General features: G+C 41.2%; 1 protein-coding gene across 2 annotated transcripts; it reads left to right on the forward strand.

The window, feature by feature from the left end:
- Positions 1 to 813: 813 nt before the first annotated feature.
- Positions 814 to 9,059, forward strand: LOC103707749 (nucleolar GTP-binding protein 1-like). 2 transcript variants are annotated; one of them, XM_008792362.4, is made up of 3 exons: positions 814 to 1,003; positions 4,496 to 6,577; positions 8,739 to 9,059. In XM_008792362.4, the coding sequence occupies exon 2, from the start codon at positions 4,531 to 4,533 to the stop codon at positions 6,550 to 6,552; it is 2,022 nt and encodes a 673-aa protein (XP_008790584.2). In that variant the 5' UTR covers positions 814 to 1,003; positions 4,496 to 4,530; the 3' UTR covers positions 6,553 to 6,577; positions 8,739 to 9,059. The 2 variants fall into 2 exon arrangements, with proteins under 2 accessions (XP_008790584.2, XP_008790583.2); XM_008792361.3 differs by having other exon boundaries at positions 4,496 to 6,555.
- Positions 9,060 to 14,948: the final 5,889 nt, after the last annotated feature.

Below are 14,948 nucleotides of genomic sequence, written 5' to 3' on the forward strand. Positions count from 1 at the left end.
GGCTGCCGACTCGGGGTCGGGCTGCGGAGCCGAAGATGTCCGACTCGGGGTCGGATTGCTGGATCAAGGGGCAGCCGACTCGGGGTCGGGCTGCGGAGACGAAGATGTCCGACTCGGGGTCGGATTGCTGGATCAAGGGGCAGCCGACTCGGGGTCGGGCTGCGGAGACGAAGATGTCCGACTCGGGGTCGGATCGCTGGATCAAGGGGCTGCCGTAGTCTTCCTGGGCGCGCGTGCCGGTCACGTGGGGCATGGTGGCTAAGTTCCCCCGTAACACTAAGGTCCTCCGAACTACCCCTTTATATAGGAGAGTCAATTTTGTTGTTTTTCCGAGCAGATGTGACGTGATCAGTGATCAGGTGTACGTCTCTCCGCATGGGCGTCGCTCCGCATGGGCGGTGTATGGCCTGACAAGGCCCGAATCAATTTGTTTTCGTATATTGTTATTTAGAGAGAATAATGAGGAAGTAAAGAATAAATTAAAATGAATTTAGCTGAGAATAATTTATCATGTATCATTTATTTGTGTTATAGGAGAGAGCTTAATTTTTAATGAGCTTATTTACTTGTTAAGTAATATTATGAAATATTAAACTTCAATCCGGTTTGGAACACGCTGAATCTATTTTTGACCCGAATGAGTAATTAGGGCTAGCTCAATTAGGTTCGGACAGAGCTCCAACCTGTGTTATCTAAAAATTTTTAGACCTAACTCCGGCTGGAACCCGAAAAAAATTAGGCCCCGCCCGGCCGAGCCCTAAATCAGAATCCAGAAGGCCCAAGCTTACCCAATTTGATCCGAACCGGATATACTGTAGGGCAGGAGAGGTGGGGTGTTCGAAGCTGCCCAAGGTTCGCCCATCTCTCCGCACTCCAACCCTAGGCCCTGGGGCATCTGTCCGCTCTCCATCTTTGGCGTTCGGAAGGCGAGCGGCGGCGTTCGGCGGCGACGGTAGTCGAACATTGATCACAGGCAACCGGCTAGGATCCGAGAGGTCTCAAAGTATGTCCGCTTCTCTTCCTCCCTCCCTCCCTCCTTCCCTCTTTCTTCCTCGCGTTTTTTCGCCTTCCTCTTCTAGAGTGGAATGCCCTAAATAGAGCATATCCTCTGTTACAGAGGCATTTGTGGAAGAGTTGATCCATTTCGAGACCTTCACTGTCGTATTCCCTCTTTTTGTCCATTTAATTGCTTGTTTTGCTGCCGGATTTGGATTCTTTGTTGTTATATATTTTCTCTGTTTTTATGATCTGTTTTTAGTATTCCTCAGTTGTAACTGTTTAAATTAATCATATGCGCGTGCTTAGTTTAATTGATCATTTGTCTTCTTGTAGTGTTTTCTATGGGATTTTAATCCATATCCATGTCCGGTAAATAACATATGCGATACAATCCGAGTTAAGACAAAAATATGTTATATTCTACAAGTTTAGTGCAAATAATAAAACTGTGATGAACTAGAAAGTTTTATCAAGTAGAACTCATGCGCGTGTTATTAGCGATGTATCCTCGAGTCATATGAGATGAATAGTTTATTGAAGGCAATGCAAATCTTGGTTGATAATTGAAATTTATGAAGGCATGTATATTATTTTCTGAATATTCTAAAAGGTTTGTCGCCTGGGTGGCGCCTGGACTATTTAAAAACTATGGCTTCGAACAATGAAGCGAAGAATGTTGGAGGCACCATGCTTCGACTTATTGTAAGAATGTATATTGAAGCTAGATTTCTCTACTGATGTGTATTGCAACATATATTGCAAGAGTTTTGAGAGTACTAAAGTCAAGAAGTAAATGTAGATAAACCATTTCTTTCAAGAATTATAAACTCTAGCTATATATAAAGAGTCATGATGCAATGTTATTGCACATTTTGGGCCATTTGCGGCTAAATTCTGATCATTACACATTTCACCATTTGCTTAAATGGTTATGGTGCCTTCCAGGTTATAATATTTCCTAGCACTTATTTTAGCTAGTTGGTTACTTTGTACCCAATCTCAAGGCTTTACCAGCCTGTCCTTCAAGGTTATGAAAACAGTTTGATAATCTGATTGTTGATAATTGTACATTTCCATTATAAATTGGAATGAAGGGATTTTTTTTTGATGTTTCTTCGAATTTCTTGGTTACATATTTAAATCTCAGATGTTGGAAACTGCTTGGAAATGTTTTTTGGAAATTATTCTATCATTAGTGGGTTATGGAAGCTAATGTTAGCCTCTTTTGATTTACTGCTTCATTTTCTGCCTCTCATATAGCATATGATTCTGTTAGAAGGTTTATCCCTTCAGTGGGGCTGCCACACTTGCTTCAATCTCACAGATACCCCTATCTTCACTCCCCATTTAATGATATATCCAAAAAAACATTAGACGAATCGTTAGTTTCCTTTTGGACCTTTTTTTAACTAGTTTTGTGATTTCACACGTTTTATGAATATGCCTACTTCCGCCTATTTTTTTTAAAAGTTTCTTGGCACATGTAATCAATTGGTTTTTTTTGGTGCTGTTTAATTCTCCATTGCAATCATTAGAAACTTCACCTTGGTTTTTGCTTATTCTAATATTCTTCTTAAACTAGTTACACTGCCTTGTTGAATAATTCTGCAATATCCATTGGTTAATGCAATTTGGTAGTGTTTTCATCCTCTCATTCACTTTTATTTTCTATATCTGCATTTCCTTATTACTTCTTGGCCTGCTTCCTCTCTTTCCCTTTTGTTGTTAGTCGCTTATCTTTTTGGCTGTAGTATATGCCATCTCCATCCACCTTTACTATTTTTATGTATAACCTACCTTTTACATCACTTTGATGCTCCAATGTTATGGTGCATCAACAATCTTATATAATTGCTTTTGACTTCCCCTCTCTTATGGACATCCTTATATTAAGTGAGGGAAATTGTATTGTATGGCTATATTTATTGAGATTTTCCAGGGATATGTAGGCTCTCTTGTGGGCCCACCATGTCTCTCTGGTAAGTGATGAGATGTGCTCTAGCATATTACAACAGGAGAATAAAAGTAAATATTAATGTACCAAAAGTCACAATGTTTTGTTGCAATGGTAAAATGAGAGAGCATCTCTCTTCCAACAACCCTTCAAGCTTTGTGGAGCTTTGCTATGCTACTCAAGAGCATCGGTTGAGAGAATCCAAAGAAGAGATCCCTTAAGAGAAGCCCTGTTTAAGAGAAGCACATACAACAAAAACTTAAAAAAACATGAGAAAATGAGAAAATGAGCTAATATGAGAACCCAAGTTTAGGATTTAGACCAAGGGAGTGAGCACCCTCGTCTGTCTCCCTTTCCATTCTTCTCTATTCCAGCTCTTTGTCTCCCTTCTCTTTCTCTCTCTATATCTCCCTTTTTTGATCTTTCTCCCTCTATTATCAACACATGACCCACCTTTGCATTCATACTGGTTTGGTATTGCGTCAATGTTGCACGGACACGAACATGAAGATTAGATTCAAGACACATACCCAAGTGTCTGACTGGAAAACGAAAGAAAAGGAGATATTGGGATATGTAGAAAAGATAGTTTTCACTACCATTACAAGGTAAATCGATACTAAGGATTTGATCTTTGGTTCTCACCTTCGTAAGAACCCATGTTGGCAACATGTATGGCTACCATTCTACATTCAGCCCACACAATGACCTTTTTGTCAAGCATCTTCATCCAAAAATAGTGTCATTTACATCCTCCAAAAAATTATTATACCATCACTTTTTTATATTACTTATTATAGTGCTTCAATTCCCACAGATCATATTTGTTGTATGTTGTTTTCTATATGGTTGATTTGAAATCTAACATCAAAATGTTTTTGTGATGATTAGATTACAACAGTCAAATATTACTGATTCGATTAAATGATGATTCCAGTATAATTTTTTTCTCTACTTATGTTTTCTAAATTCAATGTTTGTACGTGTTGACTCTCCTGAATCAACTAAAACTCCATGAATCTCCCATTGCATTGTTGGATATGAAATGTATGGTTGATTTCTCTTAGAGATGACGGGAAATTATGTCTTTCAGTGTTTCTCTGCTCATGAAAGGGTGAGTTTGTAACTTTGTATGGTTAATTGGACGAGGTAAGGTTTCTCGGCCATTATTTATTTTTCGTATGTTCTTCGGAACTAAAACTTATCAGCAATCCCTGTTGTTACATAGAAATCCATATCCTAGATGCCTAACAATAAATTTTTGGAGGATTCAACTATTGGCTAGGACAGTTGGCAATGCAAAATACATATATACAATTGACATGAATTTTGCAGTCTCGTCCCACTGTTTACACTTATTGTTTACTCATATTTCAGCGGACAATTAGATATGACAATTTATCTCCCTTCCTAATCACGTAAAGTTAGTCATCACATCCATGAAACTTAATTTATTAAAGGGAGTTGTATTTCAGTTTCTCCATTTCTTTGTAGATATTTTTCTTCTGTTGATTAGCTATTCATTCAAAATGCAATTTTCAGGAATAATCCAGGTTTGTCAGTTAAATCTTGAGAAGATGGTGCAATACAACTTCAAGAAGATTACTGTTGTGCCATCCGGGAAGGACTTCGTCGACATTATTCTTTCCCGCACTCAGCGCCAGACCCCAACAGTGGTCCATAAGGGATACGCCATATCCCGCCTTCGGAAATTCTACATGCGGAAGGTGAAGTTTACTCAGCAGAACTTCCACGAGAAGCTCTCCGCCATTATCGACGACTTTCCTCGATTGGATGACATCCACCCATTTTATGGGGATCTCCTCCATGTGCTCTACAATAAGGATCACTACAAGCTCGCCCTTGGCCAGGTCAACACCGCCAGAAGTATTATTGGAAAGATTGCAAAAGATTATGTAAAGCTGCTCAAGTATGGGGATTCGTTGTACCGATGCAAGTGCCTAAAGGTTGCTGCTCTTGGTCGCATGTGCACTGTTATAAAGCGCATTGGCCCAAGCTTGGCTTACCTGGAGCAAATACGTCAGCACATGGCCAGGCTCCCGTCTATTGACCCAAATACTCGTACCATTTTGATCTGTGGGTACCCAAATGTTGGAAAGAGCTCTTTTATAAATAAGATTACAAGGGCTGATGTGGATGTCCAGCCGTATGCCTTCACAACCAAGTCCTTGTTTGTCGGTCACACAGATTACAAGTATCTCCGTTATCAAGTGATAGACACCCCTGGAATTCTAGACCGACCATTTCAGGACAGGAATATTATAGAGATGTGCAGCATCACGGCGTTGGCACATTTAAGGGCCGCTGTGCTATTCTTCTTGGATATTTCGGGATCCTGTGGATATAGTATTGCACAGCAGGCAGCACTCTTCCACGGCATCAAGTCATTGTTCATGAATAAACCACTGCTTATTGTTTGCAACAAGATTGATCTGCAACCTTTGGAAGGGCTTCCTGAGGACGACATGAAGTTGGTAATGGAGATGAAGGCTGAGGCAATAAAAACTGTAATAGCCCAGGGTGGTGAGCCTAATGATGAGGGTGCCTTGTTGACTATGAGTGCTTTGACTGATGATGGAGTAATAGCTGTGAAGAATGCTGCATGTGAGAGGCTTCTGAACCAGAGGGTAGAGATGAAGATGAAATCAAAGAAGATCAATGATTGTTTGAATCGGTTTCATGTTGCAGTTCCAAAGCCGCGTGACACTAAAGAGCGGCCTCCTTGTATTCCTCAGGCTGTCTTGGAAGCCAGGGCAAAGGCCAATGCAGAGACGGAAAAGAGGAAGCTTGAGAAAGATCTGGAAAATGAGAATGGTGGAGCTGGTGTTTATTCTGCTAATCTAAGGAAGCGTTATATTTTGGCTAATGATGAATGGAAGGAGGACATAATGCCAGAGATTTTGGACGGGCACAATGTGTATGATTTTGTTGATCCAGATATTTTACAGAGGTTGGAGGAGTTGGAAGGGGAAGAGGGGCTTCGTCTTGATGCTGAGATGGTGGATGATTTTGAGATGGATGGGAAAGATTTAACCCCTGAGGAGCAAGAAGCTTTGGCTGAAATTAGGAGGAAGAAGAGTTTGCTAATCCAGGAACATAGAATGAAGAAGAGCACTGCTGAGAGCCGTCCCATAGTGCCAAGAAAGTTTGACAAAGACAGGAAATTCACATCTGCTAGAATGGGAAGGCAGCTATCTTCTTTGGGGCTGGACCCCACTGCAGCAATTAATCGTACTCGGAGCAGGTCTGTCTCTAGAAGAGGCCGTAAACGGGAGAGGTCACTGGGTAGAGAAGATGGAGATGCTATGGATCTTGATGATGAACAATCCAACAAGAAGCTGCGTACAAGGTCGAGATCAAGGTCAAGGTCGAGATCAAGACCACCTGGTGAAGTTACACCTGGGGAAGGATTCAAGGACTCAGATCAGAAACTCAAGGCACTGAAGATAGCAAAGAAATCTGTGAAGAATAGGAATAAGGCAGCTCGCCGGGGGGAGGCTGATAGAGTCATTCCTAACTTGAAGCCGAAGCATTTATTCTCTGGGAAACGTTCGATCGGAAAGACTAGCAGGCGTTAAGAGGTATGCAAATGCTATGCAAATGGTATGTGAAACCATCTTGATTGCTTGATCCCGTAGGTTCTGAATCTTTGGTGCATTTAGTTAAGTTAATCATGTTTTCTTTTTTTTTTTTTACCGTTCAAAGTTTCTTTCTTTAAGGTAGATTATTTTTATTTCATTCTTTTTGATCCTGAGCTTTGTAGATGCATATTGCTTGATTAGCCTTGGAATTTATCATCTGATATGTAATATTTTTATTGGGTCTACTGGGTCTTGTTGTGTTTCTGGGGATGATGTTCTGATTTGTCTCTTTCGCTTTAATTCCTTCTGTGAAAATAGATGCTGTTTTCAATATAAAAGTTTGTTTTCCTTCTTTAAGGCTCCTTGCATGCGCAGAAGATAAATCGGTGTAAATAAATCCTCAGTTGCATGAGCTTAAGCTGTGTCACTTATGAGTAACCCGTCTTAAAATGTAATGCCATGTTGGGAGATTGACATAAAATGTCTCAAACTTTAGTAGATCACTCCTTGATTTAAAATGCTGACTCCATATGAACAGGAGAACTTTAACATAGGAAGTTCTTCATTTGATTTTGGTACCTCAATTTATTTAAGCTGAATTTTCATGCCAATCACTGTGTCAAAAACCATTCTTAGATGTCCAATCCTCTTGGCCACATTCGAAATGTTTATATTCATGGTTTTGCTATTAACATTATCCAGAACTCTCTTGTGGTTTCTGTCACAACTTACAGTGCAGTTTTCAGTGAGAGACATAATTATCTGGCACCTGCCTCTTGAGCAATTAAATTGTATGATGCAATTATTTAACACTCATGGGGAGCACCGATGGAGCCAGGAAAGGGCTTAGGCAGGAAATATTTATTTGTACATATGCTGTTGCTACCACCTCCAAGTATGCCTATAATGCATAATCATTTGTCACCACACGTCTGACTGCAAGTTGCCTGTCGGTCATGCAGATGAATCTTTCATCAGTCCAGACATATTTGGTAGATGTGGCGCAGGTTACCGAGGATAGAAGCATGATGATGCTACTATATTTGCAACTTTTAGTTTCAATGAATCCCTCAATATTTATACTGATCAACCTCTGATGCAGCCTAGTGCTTCAGCACTAGTGTCTGATCAACCTCTGATGCAATCTGCTTTATGGCCTAAAGATGAATGCAATCAGAGTGGCTTCTTATGGCCTAAAGATCAATGCAATCTGCTTTATCTGGTTGTGTATTTGTTGTTGAGGATGTTTGCATGATTTATAGAAGCCAAGTTTGTCATTTTGAAGTTCCATATGTGGAAGCCACTACTTGATAATAGAGATGAACCACAACCATCTTGAAGGCTTACATTTGGATTTTGAATACACAAATCACTTCTTTACATCTTTAAAAAGCATATGGTGTTTGAATTTATTATGAACCTGTTCATGTAGTTTTATTTGAGTTTCAAACTGAAGGTTCAGTTTTATGATACTTCTAGCCAAAATGTCTGCAAATGCAATTCAGTTTCTTAGGAGTTGCTGTAGGTGAATAACCATATCTGTTTTGCTCAATAAGTAATGATGCATAGACACAGTTGCATCTTAATGTTTTTTTGTTGTCGTTGAAGTTTTATTTAGAACATAATGTTTTATATATTACTAATGCGAGCCGACAGCTGTTAGCCCAGCCAGTTGTCATCTCTCTATAGGAGAGGTCTCAGGTTCTCTATCTGGTGGTGTCAAAGAATCATCATATTGCTCAAAAGAGTATTTCACCCATGATATTTTGCTGCAGTACTAATTAGCCACCACCTGTTATGTAACTGTTCTTAAAATTGCCTGAGCAAGTTTAGAGATGGTCTCTTATAAATACAGATATAATCTGTATCTTTAATCGAGCCATTTTCCAATTTTTATTTCTAATGCTTACAAGAAGTTGTAAATAGGGATCCTTACCACAGAATCCCATAAAAAGATTGTTATATGTTATACTTAATTGGAAGAGTAACGTGGTATTATGCATGCTATTAGATATTGTTATTTTTCTTGTTCCTTGGAGATAGACGTCGGTCCAACATAATTTGATTCTGGTTAAAAATTATTAACATGGGAAATTTTGTTGGAGTGCATTTTATTTTCTTCAATAATAACCTGGGTTTATTAAAATTTAGAGCAGTGATTGGATACTCTTTTAATGTTGCAGGTTTGAATGTCCAAGAAGTTTGAAGATGATGCTGGAGACCTTTTAAGAAGTAGCTAAAAACGTTGTTTGCTTTTGTTTTCCTTTTAACTAAGAAATTCTGGTCTTCTTTAGCATCAACGTCTTTGGATATGTGTTCTGAATTTTGAAGATTATTCTCATTTGTTTTTCGTTTTCTTACTATTGAGTCATCGGGAAGATTTTGGCATATTTGGTTTGGTTTTTGGAACTGGTTTGTATCAGATGTTCTCTATCAGGTTCCTCTCTGAGTTTTCAGTTGATTATAAGCACCCAGAAAAGTGCTGATCTGGTGAATTTCTATCTCGTTTAATTGGGTTTAAAGTGACTGGAGTATAATGTGTACAACTTCATAATTTGATTCTTGGTAGTCCTGTTTTAGATCCAGCGCATCTTGAGTAAGGGAAATAAGCGACTAACACACCTTGTGAGCTTTCCATTGAACTTCCGATGATTGCAGCTGTTGTTACGAACTTTTTTTGAAAATTTGATCTCCACAATAATTTTTGGTGTGGTTCTGAGGCCCACATGGTCGAATCGCCCTGAGCTGTATGTGAACCATAGCAAGAAAACTGAATCATGCTCTAACCAGGCTATCAATTTTTCTTGACTGTCGCATGTTTTATGTTGGTTGGGGGATGAGAGCTTGTGGGATTTCTTAGCACAGGGAACAAAACTTCTGTTCCTAGGCATTTTAAGCATTGATCCAACATGCTTATGTTCTTTTTCATTTTATTGATATGGAAAAATTATGCGAAGAATGGTGCAATTGGAGGATTCAGACTAGATTTTCCATTGGATTTCTGGCTTAGACAGTCTATTTGGGCATTGACTCATGTAGGGGTCATATGGATTGGGCAATCGGTTTGGACATGACCCTTATATTTTCTGTTGGATTTATGGATTAGCATCCTATGGGACGTGATATCAATCCAACACCGTTCTATTCTACCACTAATTCAAACTATTGATACCAATCATTACTATTTTTTTTGTGTGAACTATTTTTTTTTTGTGTGTACGGTGGGAGACTCACATTACTTTAATACGAATACATTCAAAAAAAAATCAAAAAATAAAGCACTCTGCAAGGCTCTTGGTAGCTAAGACTCACCGTCTAGAGTATTCTATCTGTGTTGTTGTCCGGCACAAGCGAGGTCTTTCACTCAGTGGCACCATCCGCCTTTATGTGGATGTGTCTGATTCCAAGCAAAATGAAACTTCCAAATGAAATGAAACACAACCTTTTGCTAATCTCCAGATATTCCGAAATCTTTTAAATGCACGACTGTCTCCCCACAGCATTACTGAAAATTGTGCATGCAAATGATTTATCAACGAAAAATGTTTTTAAGTGCGCACGGAAAGTTTGCCGATCTCACAAATGTAACCAAACTCTCTTTGTTTTGGCATGACTTGTATCAATTTTCCTGCACAAAAGGAGTCTCTAGCAGTGCTCTCTACCATTTGATTTCTTTATAGTTCTCCAGATGTTTTGCCAAATCCCACTACCATTCATCCCTTTCAACTTATTGCTGTTTCTCACTCGCAAGGAGGATTTCTTTAGGACCTTAACAGTGTCTTTCTCGAGTTCCTTGAGAAGAAACAGAGTACGTTGAAGTCGTCGGTCTCGTTCTCGATTTCTTCACAAAGATACGACGGTAGCTTCTTTATAATGGGGGGCGCGGCGCGACAAGCCGTTTCGGCATCTTACAGTCTCGAATACTTTCTTTCCTCAATGGATTGACGTCCACCACGAGGCAACAAGTGTGAGCTTCATTTTTCCTGAAAGAAAAAAAAGCCTACTATTCTTTGATCTTTGGAAAAACAAAATGCTAGGCACCAAATTCTTGATGACGTTGAGATTCTTTGTTTTTATTTTTTTTATTTTCCCCTTCTTAAACTATGCCTGCACCTTGTAGCATCTATATAACAGCCAAAATTTGGTGATAAATTGTTTTTTTTTTCTCGTAAAAGGCAAAAGATGGCAGCAGAACCGGAGCGACGCGTGCTTCAAGAGCCCTGTGCTTGTTACATGGGGCATACATGGCTTGACATGTGCCAAGCCATTTGTCGTTCTAATTTATTCGTCAAAGCAGTCTCGGAGAGAGAGGGAGAGAGAGAGAGTATACCATACTGCCCTGTAAAGATGCAGATAACATTTGGGACATCAATGAGATATCATGCGGAAATAGAAGTATTTTCTTTAAAATTATCAAACATTTGATGACTTCGCATTATATCTTTGCCTCAGATTTTTTCCTTTTTTTTTTTTAATAAACAAACAGGCCTTAAAGCCTAAATTAAAAATAGTAAAGGTGCACAGTTACATATACATATATTTCCATAATAGACGCTGAAGATCCCGGAGATTTGAATTAACACCCATGATACAAAAATCATCCTCCATCAGCTGCATAATTACCTTCTCTTAGTACATGTAGCTATAAATGTGAATAAAGTACGCCTACATGCGATTATGTCCTGCAGTAGAGGTCTAGAAAGAAGTCTTTGTGCATGCTGTGTGGTAAGAAGTGAGATGATAACGGTGGTGGAATCACCTACAACCCATAACTGTGATACATGATAATTCGAAATGCCACATTTTATCCTTTCCCATGCTCGTACTAATTCAGCATAAGGTACGGAGCTTGATGATTGTGGGCGGCCAGCTCTATAAATTAGATTGGCATTACAGTCTCTTAGAACATAACTTGTCGCTGCTGCTGTCAGTCCTTTCAGAATAGTTAGGGGAGGAGGTATCCATTTAACGGCTGGATAAAGTAAAAGGTCCGCAGAACAAGATTTTCCTCGATCCCTTTGTGTTCTAAATGGGCTGTTAATATTAGAGGAATCATCCATCACCCAGCACATAGAGCAAGGAGGACCATACCAGCTGCATAGCAGTGTACTAGTGATCCTGAAAAATCCGGCCATTTCAAGCTTGCCACAATTGCCATGCTAAACAGCCTACAACAGAAGTTTTCTTCTTTTTTTACCTGGGCATTGTGAAATAAATTCAAACAATGGCAACAAAAAAGAAGGCTCGAAACTGTTGCCACTGAATCTAGATCGAGGTCGGAGTACAGCTCAGATGACCCTGAGGTCTGCAAGAACCGAACCGAATCGGCTGGTTGAAGTGGGGATAGCTGGTCTCCTCTAGAGATGGCTTATAAGAAGTTTACCTGCCGGAGAGTTTTTGGCAGAGGAGCCTCTGATGCCTAAGTTAGGATACAGAAGCAATAGTATAGAAGAAAGAGATTTCAGCAAAGCTGAGTTTTCTCTGAGTGATATCACATACCTGAGATCTTCTAGGCTACCTCTTTATATAGGAGAGTCAATTTTGTTGTTTTTCTGAACTGATGTGACATGACCAGTGGCTAGGTGTACGTTATGGCATGGGCGTCGCTCCACCTATAGTGCTGTCACAGCCACGGGCTGCCGGAACTATCAATTGTTGTCAGCACGTGTCAATTGGCTCCTCGGCTGGTCGGTTCCTCCTTTAGGGCTGAAGTTGTTCAATCTGAGGTAATGTCAGTCTTCATTGGTGGTGTCGAATGGCTCCTTGGCTAGGTCGGAAGTCATCCACCTTGATTTATACCAAGATCGGAGAGGTTGGTCCAATCCGAGGTCGAGGTATTTAATATTTCCCTCCGACGTCACTTGTCCCCCACTTCTGAAGCTAAGCTGCATTTCAATTCATACGACAGAAGTCACGTCGTCACCTCGATCGAGGATAGGACTTATGTTGGGGGCAATAAATGCATTGATTGGTATTCTCGAAGCATCACCATATTCAAGCTATCTCGAGGCACCATTACTATGGGCTATCTTGAGGTGTTATCAATGCGGCAATCCGGATGAATAGCTTGCGCCATATTCAGAGCTAACACGTGGCCGAATCTACTAGGATAGCCGAACAGTTGCTTTGATCGGGGCTGTCCGCACCTCTATATAAGGATACCCCTCCCCTATGCTTACATTCTTTGCTTCATCTACTCCTCCACCCAATTGTTTAAGTGTTTAAGCTCCCGAGTGGCGCTCCGGCGAGGCCTCCGTCTTTCGGCCCCGACACTTTCTAAGCTCCTTGGTTTTTGGTGGGTACTTTGCTCCTTGGATGCTTGGCCCTTTCTTTTTCTTCTCCTTTGTCTTTTTCTTCGTTTTCTTCTTCGTTTCTCCCACCATAGGCGATGTTGAAGCCAACGCTTCGGAGGGGAGTTGGTTATCGAACCACTCTCCTCAGACTCGGCAACCATCACCTCTAGTTGAGCCCGAGGTCTGATAGGGCTTGGACTACGAGGGTTCGTCCTCACATAAGAGGAGATGGATCTCGTCCGAGCCTAGCAGTTTATTCTCCCCGAGTTCGTCTTCGAGCTCGCCGGTCCAGCGACTGGGTTATCAAACCTCCCTCTTCCCTCTTAGGGTCGAGTTGAGACTTTCCCTTTACCCCTTCTTCGTACAGTTGACAAGGGTCTGTAGCCTTGTTCTAACCTAGGTGGTCCCGAACTCCTTGCGGATCCTCATCGCCTTTCTCTCCCTTTTCCTTCTTTGGAATATTTTAGCTTCGGTCTCGCTTTTCTGGGGATGCTTCACTCTGAAGAGGCATCCTCGGGACAACAGCTAGTGGTACTTTCTTCTCGAAAAGGCCATCAGTTGATTTGAGGTACTCCCTCTTCCATCCATGGATGGAAGGGAGTTTCTTCTTTTTTCCTCCGAGTAGCTATGGCGGTTGAAACTGTATGAAGGATACCTCGGAGAAATTTGAATCGAATTCCGAGGTTGTCTGGTGATGATCAAGGGGCCTTGGACAAACTTTTCAAGTCTTGATCTGAGATGCTTGCCCTGCAGGAATTGTTGTCCGAGAAGATGCTGATCAATATCGGTTTGAGCTCGGTCGACCCCCAGAGTAAGTTCTTTTCTAAATTTTCTGTCTTTTTATCTTGTCACATTCTTTCCTGACCTTATGGCGGTGAAGACCGACATGGCGGTGATTCGAAAGAAGAGGTGAAAGAAGGCGGCCGTGGCGTTCGAGGGCAAAACTCCCCAAAGGAAGAAGTCGAGGGGGAGAATCCTCATTGGCCCCAATCGCCGAAGCTACCGCTGAGGTCGCTACCGAGGCCTTGGTTCCCGAAGTGCCTATACCTCGGTTGGAGAATGTGGAGCTCGGCTCCGAGGTCGAGATTGTGTTGCCAATCAGGTTGGCCCTTCCGGAGGGGGTCGTCCTCACACAACCTTCCACTGCCGCCACATCTCCACGCCGGTCGTCCCCCGAGGCCCGTGCCTCAGCTCGGTCAGGTCCGAGCTCATCCTCTAGGACCTACATCCCGATGTGGTCAGCCCAAGAGTCAGCTCTATTGACCTCTAGGGTGGTGAAGGAGATGGTCCGAGCTATGCAGCTCTGGGCCGACAAGAAGATTATGTGCTTTATCAGTGCCAACGAGTTGTTTAATGGAGCCTTCATCTCAGTCATTGGGGTAAACTTTTGACTTACAAGTTTTTGTTCACTTCCATAATTAATCCTTCTTCTTTTTTTCAGCATGCTCATGAGGCCGATGATCAGGCCCGATAGCCAAGGAGAGGGTGAAGGCTGCTGAAGACAAGATTGAGTCAGAAGCCCATGCCTCGGCTGCGCAGACTCAAGGCGAGCCAATGAGAGCCGATTGCCATTTTGAACAAGTTTGATGCATGTCGTCGTCGGACAAGGTGACTACTATGTCCTTCTCCGAAGCTTGTGGCATGCCCCACCAGAATCTATGGGCTCGTTTGGTTCGCGGGAAGCATTTTCCTTCCTAGGAATATGATTCCTGGGAAACAAATTCCTAGAAAGAGGATGCCTAGGAAAGTAATTTTGGCATGTTTGGTTGACCATGGGAAAGTGACAAATTTCCAAGGTACTTATGTTTGGTTGGCCATCCACTTTTCTAGGAAAGTTATATATAATTCCTATTATGCCCTTAATAAAAATTAGGTTTTTAATGCCTCTTTAATGCTTCTTTAATGCTGAAAGGACTTTTTGGGAAAAAATAAAAATGGAGTGATTCCCACCTCATGGGAAAGTAACTTTCCCATGTTTCTCATGGGAAAGACTTTCCCATGAAATGTGGGAATCACATTCCCATGGGAATATAACTTTCCCTTCTCTCTCCTTTGAAAACTCCAACCAAACAAGAGGCATCTCATTACTTTCCCGTTGAC

The sequence above is a fragment of the Phoenix dactylifera genome, chromosome 7, assembly GCF_009389715.1.
Source record: "Phoenix dactylifera cultivar Barhee BC4 chromosome 7, palm_55x_up_171113_PBpolish2nd_filt_p, whole genome shotgun sequence".
NCBI classification, from domain to species: Eukaryota; Viridiplantae; Streptophyta; class Magnoliopsida; order Arecales; family Arecaceae; genus Phoenix; species Phoenix dactylifera.